The 16299-nt window shown below is 36.2% G+C and overlaps 3 protein-coding genes across 3 annotated transcripts in view; 1 reads left to right on the top strand and 2 right to left on the bottom strand.

The window, feature by feature from the left end:
* The window catches only part of LOC136418030 (solute carrier family 25 member 32-like), a 102121-nt gene that overhangs the window by 76032 nt on the left and 9790 nt on the right, over window positions 1-16299 (bottom strand). The gene's annotated exons all lie outside the window — the stretch shown is intronic.
* Window positions 55-2314, top strand: LOC136417993 (putative methyltransferase C9orf114). Its single transcript, XM_066403879.1, has 6 exons — window positions 55-428; window positions 810-1063; window positions 1444-1544; window positions 1602-1773; window positions 1837-2029; window positions 2081-2314. The coding sequence occupies exons 1-6, from the start codon at window positions 129-131 to the stop codon at window positions 2282-2284; spliced, it is 1224 nt and encodes a 407-aa protein (XP_066259976.1). The 5' UTR covers window positions 55-128; the 3' UTR covers window positions 2285-2314.
* On the bottom strand, window positions 2704-6839 carry Rpe (Ribulose-5-phosphate-3-epimerase). Its single transcript, XM_066403937.1, has 4 exons — window positions 6515-6839; window positions 4011-4215; window positions 3606-3733; window positions 2704-3534 (listed from the first exon to the last, which is right to left on the bottom strand). Exons 1-4 carry the CDS (start codon window positions 6752-6754, stop codon window positions 3418-3420), a joined length of 690 nt encoding a protein of 229 aa, XP_066260034.1. The 5' UTR covers window positions 6755-6839; the 3' UTR covers window positions 2704-3417.

Genomic DNA, 16299 nt, shown 5'->3' with positions numbered 1-16299 from the left:
CATTTCTTGATTTGCACCATATTCCAACAATATATCAACCCTAAAAAGTAATTTAATATATTATCGTGACCTTTTTTTCAAAAATAAACTTATTCATATAAACCTCAATCAATTTATCTCATAGCCAAATGATGGAGGGAGACTCAAAAGCAGGACTCCATAAGAAGAGGACGTGGAGTGAGATAAACAAATCTAGAAAGGAGGAACGCAGGAAATGGAAGGAAATTAACTTGGAGAAAAAATTTGAAAAACAAAGGGCGCAAAATGAAAAGGCAGAACAGGCCTCTTCGATTGCGGCCTCCTTGCAACCCAAATTCATATCCACTCTATCAATAGCAGTACCAGGCTCGATTTTGGAAAACGCACAATCCGCTGAGCTGCGCACATATTTAGCTGGACAGATAGCACGAGCAGCATGCATTTTTAAAGTAAGCCTTCATACAGAGCAATTCACGGGAAATGTCTGATAAAAGTTTTAAAGAGTCATTTAGATCATATTTTATCTTATTCAAAGAATTTTGTAACATGTTCAGTACCATTTTGGATACACATTGTTAACACATGGGTTATCAAAAAAAAAAGTGTTCAAAGCTTAATTTGTTCTAGGCAGTGTGTATTGTTGAAGCATACAGTTCTAATGCTTTTTCTCGATTTTTCAAATGACAAGTTTTCCATTAAGTTGTGTTCCAGAAACACTATTGAAATTAGGCTCCTTTCAATACTTTTTCTCTCATTTTTCCTTAGGATGTTGACAATACATGCAATATATAATAGAAGTAAAATTTAATTTATACATCTATTATACTCAGGTAGACGAAATAGTAGTGTTCGACGACTACGCCGACGAAGCCAGTGCCAAGAAGTCGCGATTTGATCCTGGCGATGGCTCAACAGAGTCAAGACATTCCTGCGTACAATTGGGTAGAATTTTGCAGTACTTGGAGTGTCCACAATATTTGCGGAAACACTTCTTTCCCATTCACAAAGATCTGCAGTATTGTGGTTTAGTTAATCCACTTAATGCTCCTCATCACTTGAGTATGAGAGACAAATTTGTTTTCAGGTAGGCAGAGATAGGGTATTCTTACATGGTGATTCATAAAATCAAAACCAAAAACATCAGTTGCACTCACAATTAGTCAAAATTGCTATTCAAATATCATAGTCAATGTTAAGATGTGACAAATTGGCGAACGAAAATTATGTATGTTAATCAAAGACAATAAAAAAAGAACATAGTTTTATCTCACTTTTGGGTGCAATATCTTTGACGTAAGTGGTCATTTTGGACTCTTATATCAATTTAAAATGGTCACATCTTCGACTGTCAGTACCTACAAATGCACAAACTTGGCAGCATTAACAGTTTAGACTGACATTGTTCTTGGTCACCATTTTAAAGCAGTCCAGTATAGCATACGCAGTTATTAATATTTTTTCCAGAGAAGGAGTGGTTTTAGATATGCCAGTGAAAGCCGGTAAAGGTTCAATTGTAAATGCTGGCTTACTGAAGCAAGTCAGGGTTGATAAAGTTCTAGTGCCAGGTAAAGAATATTAAAAAAATTGGTTTTAAAATAGTAAACAAAATGTATTTTTTAAAGGTATTCGTTGCACTGTTAAATTGCTACCTCAAGATCAAAACTCAAAGAAGCTTAAAGGAACTATTGTCTCTCCCAGCTTGCCTAGGAGTGAAACTGGTATTTACTGGGGCTATAGTGTAAGAATAGCCAATTCACTGAGTAAAGTTTTTTCTCATTGCCCTTATAAGAAAGGGTAAGACCTTTAAGTCCCCTGGGGGAATTGTTCACATGTAGAATCTGTACTATTGAAATACAGGTATGATCTGACTATTGGAACTTCAGACAAGGGTACTTCAGTGGACGAATTTACATGCCCTAAGTACAAACATTTACTCGTAGTTTTCGGTGGTTTACACGGATTGGAAGCAGCCCTGGAGAATGATTCTGTTCTCGATGCTGATGACCCGAGTTTACTTTTTGACAGCTATTTAAATACTATCCCTGAACAAGTATTTTTTAGTTATATGGTGTTATAATAACGTAAAAACTGGCGTTTTTAGGGGTCAAAAACCATTAGGACCGAAGAAGCTATACTTATTAGTTTGACCGCCTTGAAGTCTAAGCTGAAACCTGAATTTAAGAGCAAAACGTTCGAGAAAAAGAGTGACGATGTCTTGGAGACGGCATCGGACAATGGGCCTGAACAAAATGAGCTGAAAACACAAGGGAATGATGATGATTTGAGTAGATTTGACTCAGATTAATTGAAATACCTTGTACAATAAAAATTCTCGCTCAAAACAAGAGAAATGTTTTTTTATCGATGGTTTTTAAGCTAACAAAGAATAACAACTGTTTTATCCACAAAAGCAGTGGCGTAACACACCCTTTTCAATCTTAAGATTAACAGAAAATCACTGAATGGCTTCAAATTTTAGATGATATGTCAATACCTTTAACGCCATATTTCTTCTACACTCTCCAACTATTTGTAATTCAGTTAATTATCAAAGAGTGACGTATGAGATATGAGAATCAGAAGATTTATAAAACCAAAATCAAACTTACAAGATTAGCCAATGGGTAACGGGATCCATCAACAAATGATTAATTGATTAATGGACACAGGTGTACTAGAAGGGGATAAAAACATCAAGGAAAGATATCACCAAAACACAGCAACTTAATCCCCTTATAATTTATTCAATTATTGCAAATATATTACATGTAATATTTGACCACTCCGTAACAAATCTAAAAGTCAACATATAAAAAATAGAATGTAGAAGAGTTCGTAACGTAACGCTTACATATTGAAAAACGCTTATAAATGCGGTGTAAATTGATAACACGTGTGTCCACTTCGCTCCTAATTTACTCCAAGGAAATGCATCTTTATCAGATAAAAATCAGTATAGGAACGAATGCAGACAGAATGAAAAACCCGCAAATCTACACTTCTGCTTTAATTCGCTTGATGTGGCAACAAGCAATGATATTTTCCCCCTAAGAAAAAATTGTCTAAAAAAAGGCCCAAAAAACAATACATAACAAACGCCCATGTTATGGGTTACCCTGTACAACAACTCTTAAAACGAACGTTTAAGTATACACGTAGGGAACAACCTAAATTCAAAGGACAACGCTAATTATCCGTTTGAATTAACTCTGTATAATATAGTCAATCTTAATATGATTGTTAACAATTTACCTACCGCCAGTTAGGATTTGTATGTATGTGTACCTAGTATTCTTAACCGTTAACAATTCACCTAAGGAATGGACCGCAAGGGGCCTTCGATACTCGCAAATTAATAATCAAAAGTAAACCACTGGCGTGTGTCCTTTTGCGGCCCATTTAATTTATATAGTTGTATTATCACATATGCATGCAGACTTAAACATTGCATTTATGAATTGAGCTTTCGACAGTTTCCCGCAGACTTGCCATTACTGACCGCTGATCGCAGGCTCCTGTTATAGCGGTCCCCGCCACAATCATGTTAGCACCAGCCTGAAAGCCATATTTCTTATGGGTACATCACATCTCATAGGTACACAAGATTTTGCGAGAAAATTATTTACCTCAGCACAGGCAGTAATTGTATTTAAGCCTACTCCACCGTCCACTTCAATATCGAGCAGGGGATAGTTATGCCTCAACCATTGAACCTTAGGCATCATATCGGGCATGAATTTTTGACCGCCAAAACCTAAATATTCAATCTTTAGATGTTTTGACGGCATCGTTCAAAGACAGCTCTGGTATACTATCTTATAGGCATTCAGTATAAAGGAACAAAAATACTTTATGCACTAGTTTTCCCATAGAAAATTCTCTAAAAGTCAAAGTTTGTAATTTTCACATACTTCTAGCTACCTTTGACCATAAGTAATTCACAAATGTTTTTTAAAACTTTCACCCCAGATTTTATATGGGATTTTATCAAGAACTTAAATGGTTTCTATTCCCAGCATTTATGTGTTTACCTGGCTCCACTGTCATTATCAAAATCATATCGGCATGATCAATGTATTGTCTAACAGCTTCAATTCCAGTGCCGGGCTTCAGAGCCAATCCGACTTTCATCCCTGCCTCATGTACTTTACGGCATATTGGAAGCACGTCTTTTATTACTGGTTCTATGTGGAAGGTGTATTGGCTGACGCCTGCATCAGCCATAGGTTCAATCCACTGCAAAATTATATTCCATATCTAATTGGAGATTAATCCCATTTGAAAATAATTAAAATCCTCTATCAATAAATTTTCTAATTTTGTTGCCAGGGAAACATGTGCTTTTTTCCAAGTCTTGCATTGTGTTTTTGTGTACTTCCGCTTTAGGGTACGGTTGCGGACCCATGTTAATATGAACTCTACAATTTTTCAAGGATTCATCCCTTAAAGTTTGGCTACATACTTAATTAACACCCTGTATAATATAAAAATGTATTCAGGGTGTTCCAAAAAGGGTGTGCCAAACTCAAGGAAGTTATAGAGGACATTGCGGTAAACAATTTTTGCATAGAAATCTCTGGTCAAAAATGAGGCGTTTTGGCTCCAGAGTCGTTTTTGTTCAAGAACGAAATATTAACTTATTGACACCAAAATACTCCGATATTTATTTCATTTTTATTAAAAATAATGCAAAATAAAGGTTCATAGTAAGGATCCCCAACCCGATTTCAGGTCTTTTAAACATTGAATCGCGTACCCGTTGTAAAATGTGCGGATCTTGCTGTACGAAAAGTTTCATACACTAATGACTTAATGTAATTTCGGAGGAAAAAAATCCAATGGGCTTAAATCGAGACTTCGCGCTGGCTACTTGGTCCGCCTCATCCGATCTATCGTCCATAAAAATGTTGGTTTAATTAAATGATCCAGTACAGTACGAGCAAAATATGTAAGTGCATTGTCAACAAAGTGTTTATTTTGTTTGTCTTTATTATATTCACATAAGTTGAATATGGAAATCTTTTGAACAAAAATAATTCTGGAACCAAAACGACTCATTTTTGACAAGGGATTTCTACACAACAATTGTTTATTGTAATGCCCACTATAACTTCCTTAAATTTGATACAACCTTTTTGGAACATTATACATATATGTCAGGTTTATAATTATTGAAAATAGGTGGGCAATTAAATAAGTAATTAAAACAATGGTTATTCAGGCTCATTCAAAAAGTAAGTATGGCTATCAAACTCACTTCTAAATGGAACTTTCGTTAAGAAAATAAAATGGACCTACCTGAGGATCACTGAAGAGGTTCCAAGGCCCCAACTAATAGGTGATTACAGTATTGTGTACAATTCAATTATGTAGGTGTTGGTGAACCAAAATGGTACTGAGTATGGTTAAGTCATATCAAACATGCAGATGCAAGCAGCAAGCAAACAGGATTAAGCAGAAACAAGGAGGCCTGTCGAGAAAAGTTATAAGGCTCGACAAATAGTGGCAAAGAATAAATGTAAAAAATATTTTCATGCAATTTTCCAGTTTAATAGTTTAAAATGGGTTGAGATGTGGTAGACTATGATGTTTTAGAAAAGAGGATGCAAACAAAGATGCTACATACCTGTGATTAGAAGGCAGCCTGACAGATGTTCACTATGTGGTCCACCCAATGGTGACATTTTTCCCAAATTAATTAAGTGTTTAGCAAAAAAATGACCAGCTCTTTCTAAAATAATAGTCAACAAGGGCTATGAAGAAGAGCAAGCAAGAAATTGAACATAGTGGGATGTTGTCAATGCTGCCAAATTTATGATTGAAGGCTACCCACACTATATTCTTCTGCAAAACTGTTTTGATCAGCTGAGGGTATTTGAAATTAGTTTTCAGAGCTTTGAAATCTTGAATCAATCAGAAGCAGTAAGTCAAATATGTGATTGTCCAACTATCAATTGATATTTTCAGCCTTCAAAAAGGTTATTGTAGCCATGATTTGAGAGTTTAGATGAATTAAAAAGCTAAGCAAATAAAATCTGTATCACTATATTGCTAGTTTGGTGCTTGGTTCCCCTTAGATAAACAGTGTTCATATGTTAAGAATATTCTCTATCTTTAATTAAAATCAACCTCAAATGTATTGAACATGAGATTAGATAAATGTGTCTTAGCGTCTCTGAATTTACAGTTGCATGAGACTGCCACTACATATATCTGTTCTATTCTTTATTTAACAATTGAAAACGGGTTTGAAGGACACTTAATAGGAACGATTTACTAGTATCTATGAATGAAATTTTTTTGTATTTATATAATTATTTATGGCTGAAAATTTGAACCTAAAGGTTTGTTTTTGGAAAAGTTACTTAGGTTATTTTGATTAGCATGTAAATTCTGGGGTTCACATTTTTACAGATTTAAAATGCGTTAGAGTCAAGTAACCTAATGTTAACAATACTTTATTAGATCAGTGACGCGAGTAACTTTTTGAGAAACCTTAACAAACACCATACAATAGTGGCTTCTGACATGTTACCTTTTGTGGCTCTTGGACCATCATATGCGTCTCAAAAAAGGCGTGGGGTATCTTTTTCCTGAGGCATTTAACTACGGGGTGGCCGAACGAAAGATTGGGAACAAAGTTACCGTCCATAACGTCTAGGTGAAGGTAGTCCGCCCCGTTGTCAAGTAATCTCCTCGACTCCACATACAATTGGGACAGGTCCGCGTTCAGTACCGAGGGCCCTATTCTGCATTTTACTGTGTTTTTTTGCATATTTTTATTTAAAAAAACGAAACCAAAGAGGGGTGACCTACAAGCTAAAACTAACCTAGCTTTTAGGTTCTTTCAATTGACAGTTTTCTTTCCGGGTTTTAATGGCATCTTGTCATGTTAGCAACGTTCGGCCAAATGATTAATCACGTGTGCAAACACTCTAACCTTAAATATTAAAGAAGCGTAGAACACTGATTCTGCTCATTTGACTGAAATGTCAAAGAATAGTATTTTCGACTATTTGGTAACGCATGCGAACATTCAATTGGTGTAAGTTGAATACACTTGTCCCAATATCCATTTTATACCAAAAATATGGTAAAGAGTTATTATTAACGTATTTAGAACCTCCGTTAATACTATACTTGGTGTTATAGCATAAAAACTGTATCACTATATCTTAAACAAACCAAATACAGAGTGTGTTTCACATTAAAACTTTTAAAGTTGGCGCTACTCTCGTCGATGAGCGCAGTATTAAGACAGATGTAGAATTGAAATCGCTTAAATCTTGACGTCTTACTGACGTCAAAAAGATGGACGTAAATTACAGTCCACTAACGTTAGTTTATTGACGTGAAATTAATGTCGGTTTACGACCAAAATTAGAATTTTGCCATTGAAACACCTTTGCATCATATAGCTTTATAAATTTAAAAAATCGAGAAAAGTACGTCACTGCAACGAATCGCAAAGACACTTCCCTTTACTACATCCTTAAACAACCAGTTTTATTCCAACTACTTGTCTTAATATTTCTTAGTCACGTTAGTTTTATAACGTTTTTACATCATCAAGAAAATCACGGCATATTGACGTCATTTTCTAGGCACCGATCTCAATTGAGTAGCACGACCACACACTAACGTCATTACTACGTCAGCTAGCTGCTGGGGCAACACCAAAAAAAGAAGTAAAGAGCGAGAAATCGGTTTCTTTGGATACGAAAACTTTGAAAACGTGCTTGAGTACACATAAATCCTCACCTTCCTTAGCGAAACGAACAATTTAGTAAAACGACATATTAATTGTTAAAGTCAATTTCTCTATTTTTAAACCTCGTGTACAGAACATTCGTCCTATTCGGGTAGGGTAACTGCAACCCACATGCCAACGTGACCGCAAATTCTGTTCGTTTCATACATTTCGATTTATTATTATGAATTTCATTGGACGCAACGTACAACTGATTTGGCAAATAATGGTTAATCTTTTAATAATTTGAACCGCTGTCCCTTGATTTCGGTCCACTGCAAAAACTGGATTTGAAACTGTATAAGTGATGGCTCTTCGAGTAGTCCTGACCGTAGGAGGGTCAGTACTACCGTTAGAGACTGAAAGCATGCCATTCTATGCTGGTAAACCACAGAATAAATTTCCACCACTGGCTCCACAGAATGAATTTTGTGGAGCTCTACAGTATGTCCACAGATAGAGGGCCCAAGAGGACAAATGGACAACAAGTCATTTTTGATAAAGTCTCCGCTTCTTGAAAAAATACGATTTACGAAAATAACTTTGAACTTTTTTATTCAGGGTGCCTAAAAACTACGAACACATGAAATACTATCAAGAGTAAATTACCTTTACTTTTCATTTTGGAGCAAAATGGCACATAAAAAACAGATTTCAAATCCTACCCAAAGTTTACATACAAGATTTTAACTGAGAATTCCAAGTTTTATTTTTCTTTTAAAATTCAAACAATTTCTAATTTATATATAAAAACACCCTGTATGAAAAAGTTCAAAGTCGTCTTTGTAAATCGTATTTTTTCAAGAAGCAGAGACTTTTATCAAGAATTACTTTTTGTCGAAAAACGACATTTTTTGTCCATTTGTCCTCTTGGGCCCTCTATCTGTGGACATACTGTAGACGATGGTGCTCGTGTCACAACTTGACCTGTTTCTGGCCCCCCTTCACTGTCCAGTGTACTAATCTATTCCTCCTCGGGTCATCTACACTATTATGTCCAACGAACCGTTGGCCAAAGAGATTCTTTAATTTCGGAAAAAAAGCTTTAATATCAATATTTTACTTGCGACAGAGCCCTCCATATCAGTCGCAACACAAATCTTACAAATAAAACATTTAAACTTCGCGAATCCGTGAGGAAGCACGATGGTGAAGAGATCAAAGGAAAAGTAAGGCAAAGAAAGAGGCGCAGGCTCGAAGAACCCATTTCCGAGCTTGAGGGTCACTGGAGAATTCTTTCCTCTGCCAATTAGCGAAAAAGAATTCTCAGAAGAGAAGGGAAAAAAGGTCGCTCACCGGTCGAGCCTTGCCAAGGCTACCCTTTTTGGGTTGTTTTTCCAAAATTTTTCGATAAATAAAATTTAATTTCCTTCATTAACAAATCGTTAGCGGTATATAGTTATCCGACTAAGATCTTTTCATATAAATTCAATTCCAGTTTTCAATGGTTATTATTCGATGCGTTGAACCGGGTGCATGTGCGATATTCATCGGCGAAAGGATATTAAATGTCATTGGAATTCCATTAAAACATTTGTTAATAGCAATGGTATTGGATGATATCGGTGGTAGGTAGGAGCGTCAGATGGGGACAATGTGGGGCCAGAAAATGCGAAATAACGCAATTTCGAAACATTTTTTTACAATAATTGCTCTTCTACTGCCTCTCACATAAATGGCGCACGTTCGAAAATGGAAAATTTGAAGGAATTTATTGGTCAGAGACGATACGCGCGAGCGCGAGCGGTCTGGACCCCATGGGATGATGGAATTATTAACGTCACCCATCTCGATTCATCGACCGAATTAACGCCACCCGTCTCGATTTATCGGCCGAATTAACGCCACCCGTCTTAATTTATCGGCCGAATTAACGCCACCCGCCTCGATTTATCGGCCGAATTAACGCCACCCGTCTCGATTCATCTGCCGAATTAACGCCACCTGTCTTGATTCATCGGCCGATTAACGCCACTCATTTTAATCCATCGGCTGTATTAACGCCACTCGTCTTGATTCATCGGCCGTATTAACGTTACCCGTCTTGTTCCGCCGTCCATATCACCGCAGGACTGAGCTTTGGAAACATCACGATAGAGATAGAGAGTTGAGATTTTCTCTGGTTTAGGTGTTTCGAGATACATGGCGTATTCCTGGACGCGATGTTCCCACGTATCGTCTAATAAATGCTGTCGTATAACCAGCGTGGGATTCGGGCTTCCTTCCTCCTGCCATTAATAACTTAATCCGGGGGCTATGAGGGTGTATAGTGCTTCGCCGAGGCAGAAACAGATGTAAATGTAGAAGGCTGTGGGAATTCCATCAAAGTCTTTAGAAGGAAATGGGATTTAACGTGGAGCTGCTGACGCGGGTTGCTCCATTTTCAAAGCTATCGATTTTATCCTTAACTCGTCCCGTAAAACGGAACCTTTCACCAAACGAGAATTAATGGAGAGCGTGGAATACGTGACGTGGTGCCTGCAGCAGTACCTAGCTACTTACCACCAAACGTGGCAAAACCATGACGAGGAAAGTTATTTCTCGAGAACCATGTTACGACGAAAGAAATTCCTCTGGAAAAGTCGATCCAGACCAGACTTCTTGTGAACCGACTGCAGTGACGCAAGTTCCATCTCCAAAGCCATCGATTCCGTCCTTAACTCGTGACACATTGTCCAATAAAATGTAACCTTTCGCCAACAATTCTTCATATAAAGGACGTTACAAAGGATATAAGCGATATTGTCGAGCCTGACAAAGCAAAGGAGGAGCCCCTCAGTCCTAATGAAAGTCCCGCCCTTACGTAGGGAAGCTCTATTTTCAGCCCCGAACTGTTTACGAAAACAGTTGGTTCGCAGAAATCACGTTTTCATTTCCAGGAAAGTTTCCAAACGAAGAGTTTCCCGCTCAAACAAATAACACAATCACCAATTATCGCCTGTATTATTAGCGAGTACGTGTGTGAGCCGACTTTTTAAGGCGATTAACTTGATTGAGGCCCCAACAATCTCCTTTTATTACATCAATATCGCGACCCTGATAATTTTTCTTACAATCCGTTTTGTCCCGATTTTTCAAAGGAAGGAAATTTATTTTCTGAAACGTTTCAATCGGTCAGCTCCGAGAGAGATTTCCGCGACTTTCCTCGGGGAAAAGTAAGTAGGTATCGGTTCAGAACCACAAAAAGGGACAAATGGGCACTCAAGATTGCCGACAATCTTTATTGGATTTATCTGGATCGTACGTCGAATGACCGAATGGCAGCAGGAAAACTTTTAGGAGTTTTGCTAATAAACTTTCATTACTGGCTTGCACCTATTTTTTTTTGTTCTCTAAGCACTGGGAAATGGCCCGCGAAGGACACCGAACATGAAGAACGTGCTTCAATGGAGAACGACGAAGAGCTGGTTGAAGTTAAGCATCAGCAACAACTATCCGAATAATGCTAAGTTAGCGTTAACGTAAATTTAAAAAAAAAGTAGAAAACAGCGGCGTAGAATAATGGTTGGCAACTCGATACGTCGCGGTTTGCAAATTTGGAAAATTATTTGGAATTGTCCATTTCCTTGCGATTTACAACTCCGATTAAGGACTAGGTGTCCCACTGTTTCCTGTGGAATCAAGTTGATAATTTTTGCTGAGACAAAGAAAGAATGGGATTATAATTAAGCAGAATCGCAGTGGCGTAGATGGGTGTTCTTTTGGAATTAACATTTTTTTTTATCTACGTATCGAATTCCTTTCTGTGGAAATCGTCGACTCAGGTCCTAGTACGTCACTGCTTTCAGCCAAATAAAATTGGTAGTTTCTAATGGAAAAAAATGCTCATACTTCCAGTGGAGTAAAATTTGGTTTTCAGATTTGACACGCCACTATTTGCTATTAAATCAAATTGATCATTTTTCATTGACATGAAGAGAGAATGAAACTGTAGTCAAGCAGAATTCCAGTAGCGTAGAGTACGTTTTCTTCAGATTGAAATTACTGTAAACTCATTTCAAATTGTCTATTGTTTAAGGTTCCAATACGCCACTGTTTTCTGTTAAATCAAATTGGCAATTTTTGTCGATGTAGAATGAGTATTGCAGAAAAATCGTACAATATCTCAGTGGCGCCTACTGAATTTTCTTGAGATTGAAAATTTCTTTGAAATTCTTCTAATTTCAATATATAGTAAATTAAATTGTTTCTTTCAGATTACTTCAGGTTTCCCAAACAACCATGAGCCTTCCATTATAATTATCTATTATCATCCAAAATTCCATTTTCCCCTCAAGTTACGTATATGTTCACACTTTTCTTTACGTTAGTGCGGAACCGTTATTTTTTACACTGCTACAGAAAAATATTTGTGTTTTCCATTATCTCGAAACGGAGCGTTACCAAATAGGGGCATTATTTCGCATATAAAAATGAAATGAAATTTGAAATGATGGGAAATAACCGACGAGCCGCTACTGCGATCACTGGAAAATAATTCGTTTCACTTGTATCTATTGAAATTTCCAAAGCCGGGAGCTTTCAGCGGTCGAGCTTTTATGGGCTGAAAAGCAGAGGTACTTCGCTTTATTTCAAAAACGTATTACGTATAGTCAATGAACGAAACCGGAACATCTTTGATTCCTCAAAACTCGCGGACTTAAATGTGATAAATATTGAAACCTCTTTTGTTTCTTATATCCGCGTTTAGAAGATGCTGATGGGGAATATCACGAGTCGTTCATGAATAATATAATTACATAATGGCAGTGGTGTACATAATACCCGAACAATTCGGTGCTGTGCCCGAGGGCCTATAGGTATGAAATGGTCGTTGCTCATCGCTCAAAATTTTGAAACTTCCAAAGACGAAGCACGCCACCGATATTCATGAAAACTGAAAAAAAATCCATTGTTATTGTTTTTTTGAAAAATTCAAGGTTATATCAATAGGACTTAAAAAGGCAAAAGAAAAATTTGTCACATACCTCTGAAAATTTATAGGTGCTATAAAAAAATTCAGTACGCCTCTGGTTTTCATGGATTTGATTAAAGTTTTGGCAGCATTATTGCGTAATCAGGATCGTGCCGGGAAGGAACTGATAAATAAATAAAATACTTTTTTCTCGATATAAAATGTCATTTTATCTTACTATACAGGATGTTCGGAAATAACGTTGAAATATTTTAGGAGGTGATTTTAGAGATTAAATAATAAAAAAGTTCTTATAAACATACCCCAAAAATTGCTTCTTAAAGAGGCAAAATTCCCAAAAGCAAAGTTCTTTGAAGGGGAACTCTGAAGTTGTTTTTTTCGCAATATTTTCAAAATGCTTTGTGTTAAAATTATGAAATTCGATATATTTTAATAAGTTAAATTGGGAGAACTTTTTGTGTTAATAAATGCAGATTTTAGTCAGGGGCACATACAGTCACATACAGGGGATCTCCTACGTACATGTTGCCCTACCTTTTTTTGTCTGTGACATTTCGTAATTTTTGAAACTAAATTACTGACTCGCCAATATTTTTAAGTAAAAAAGGTCCTTTTATTTCGTCTCGTTAGGATAGACTGTTTTTCAGAAAAATGGGTTTTTATGACCCGATGTGTGATTACATGAACATTGAAATCTACGAAGAAAAAAATTAGAGGATGGAAGCCATTTTCAACATTTGTTATGAATAAGTGATAAATTCTTAATAATATTAGCGTTGTTATGGCTTGGTAATAAAAAAATATTTCTATTACAGAGATGTCTATTATGTATATTAAGATGCATTTAGATGTCCATGTAATCGTGTATCGGTTTATGAAACTCATTTTTCTGAAAAACGGTCTATCCTAACGAAATGAAAAAAGAGAACCTCTTTTACTTAACAATATTGGCGATTCAGTAATTTGATTTCAAAAATTAAGAAATGTCACAAAAACAGTTAGGGCAACGTTTACATGAGGAGATCCCCTGTATGTGACGTCCCTGAATAAAAAAATCTGCGATTATTAATACAAATACATTTTTTCATTCCAGCTTATTAAAATACACCAAATTGCATAATTTTAGAGCAAACCGTTTCGAAAGTATTGCAAAAAACACACGTTCAGAGTTCTCTCTTTAAGGTGTTCCAGTCTTTTTAAGAAACAATTTTTGGGCACGTTTATCAGAACATTTTTTATTATTTTAATCTCTAAAATCATCTCCCAAAATATTCTAACGCTATTTCCGGGCATCTTATATTTGGAAAATTTAAAATTTTGAGAAACTATTCAAGTACGCCATTGATTTACCTAAATATTGAAAGAGCATTATTTCGAGTTTCATACATTGACAAAGAAGAGGCCTACTGAGAGGCATAAAATTCAAAAGTAAAAAAAAATATTGCTTATTAGTAAAAATTTGGAAACTTCGTCAGATATTCGAAAAATGAAACATGCCAGTGATATTTATGAATATTTAATCCCAATTCGGGGTCGTATCAATAAAATTCATGGTCATACCTAAGCGAAACTAAAAATCATGTAGAAACGCCGTAGAGAAAGTTGTGGTTTATTTATTTATTTATTTATTTATTTATTCATTTATTTTTAAGTTTTGAAAATTAAGTAAATAGGTACGCTACTTTACATCGAACCGTACTTTTTGCTAGGTGCGCCACTGGTTTAGTTGATGATAGTGGGGAATATGACTAGTCGGTTATGAAAGATAGACTTACCGGGGCTTTTGTCTGAATTTTTCCGGGTTACGTATAACACGGGCCTCGTGCAATGCAACTCATCTTGCTTTTTTTGTCTGCACTATTTAAACATTTATGAGTCCTTTTGGGCTCTTAAATGAAGTTTCTGTCCCTTTTATGCAACCCGGAGGAGATGTTTCCATTCCGGCAAAGGCAATTTATGGGTGGTAAAGATAGGACACGGTTTCAATAGAATAACTAATATTTTCGAATGGCATCTCACTACAAGGGATTTTCCTTAATCCAAGAAAAAAAATTAGGAACTTGACGTGTTCAAAACAAAACGGAGTTTTTCGAGGGAACAACTCAAGGCCGAACAGCGTGATTAAAAGCACAGCCCCCCTCAGGCTTGGTGCTTAGGAAAATATACTCTCGTACAAAAATGAAAAAAACCCTACTTTTTATGCCCGTAATCCTTTGTTCTTTGGGTGTGAAAGACTTTAAGTAAATTAAAAATGGTCTTTCTAATTTCGCTTTGTTTAAAAAACAAGGATTTAATAAGAAAAAGGCTTGTTTCTTGTTGCTAAGAAAAACAACCGAGACTATGATTTGGAGATTGTCAGACACGAACAAAAAAAATGGAAATAATGTAATGAATTTTAGATTAACCTGAACTGAACATCAAAAGAACCTGAAATGGACGTGTGAACATTTTTTTTATATCCGAAAGTGGAAAAGTGCAAATTTCCACATTTTTTTCCGAAGGGAGGGCTATGGCCGAGGTGGGACTTCCCGTTTAATATGAATATCTAGCCGATTTTCGAAGAACAGTTAAATACAAAATTTTACTTTAAATGAAATTTAATGTACACAGAGTCTTCTGCGGTAAAGCATAACTTTTTTTTGCACGGGACCTTGGCCATGGAATACAGGAACCTGTTCGGGTTATGGATGAGTGCTTAATGGATAAGTTCAATTAGTTGAAGCGAGTTAAATTGGGAAGAATTTGGAACTCAAGAACATATCGTTTCAAAATTTGAAAAACGTTGACGTCTTTCGGAGGTGTTCGAAGAAAACTGAAATTGTGGAAAAATCGTTTTTATTAGGGAAAAATAAAAATGTTTTTCCTCTTCTACAGCGTGAGCTTTTCATTTTCTACAACGTGGCGATGTCATATTTGGAATCCGACGTTTCGATTTTCGACACCCATCGTTAACTTTCTTTTTTCTTATGGGCGTCATCTTGGTTTTTCACATTTTTGAATTCTGCTGTATTTTGATTATGATAATGTATCACATGTTAAGGTTCAGTGTTGCAGTTTGATTCAATAGAAAGCCACCGGAAACATTGGAAAACACTCACAAACATTGAAAAATCTAAACCGCTTACGGAATTCTGCAGAATTTTTTTTATAAGAATCCGTTTTTACTTTTTTAATATTTTGTTAGATAAACTAAATACACGGGGTGTCTCAAAACGCAGAATTTTCAAAAGCACTCTGTATCTACAAAACAAAGATGGCTACGGCTTTTCTGTCACTGTCAGCCTTTGTTTCACAAAAATCGAGTTCGGCATTGCGAAAACTGTTTTTCTCTAACTTCAATGAAAAGTGAAATTTCTCACATTTACGATCCCTATCTGTATGAGACGTTAGCTCACAAATGCATGCGGTAAAGCCACTTTGTTGCACGCTCATAGATGCGGTAAACAGCAACTGTGTAGGGAAATAGCTCTCGTAGAGGCTCATTATGGTGGAGGATATAATCAACAGACCACTGGATAAGGTGGTCAATTTTTTTTATTGAATATATGAGAGAACACCTTGAACTTTTGATGAATAAAATTTGCGGGAAGCGGGGGAGGAGGGTACCTATACCTAGATAACTAAACCAGGGAAAATAAATTGCCTGTGATTCCAG

This window comes from Euwallacea similis, chromosome 32 (genome assembly GCF_039881205.1).
Source record: "Euwallacea similis isolate ESF13 chromosome 32, ESF131.1, whole genome shotgun sequence".
NCBI lineage: Eukaryota > Metazoa > Arthropoda > Insecta > Coleoptera > Curculionidae > Euwallacea > Euwallacea similis.
Note: the sequence above shows the minus strand (reverse complement) of the source record. Positions and strands in the feature narration are given on the sequence as shown.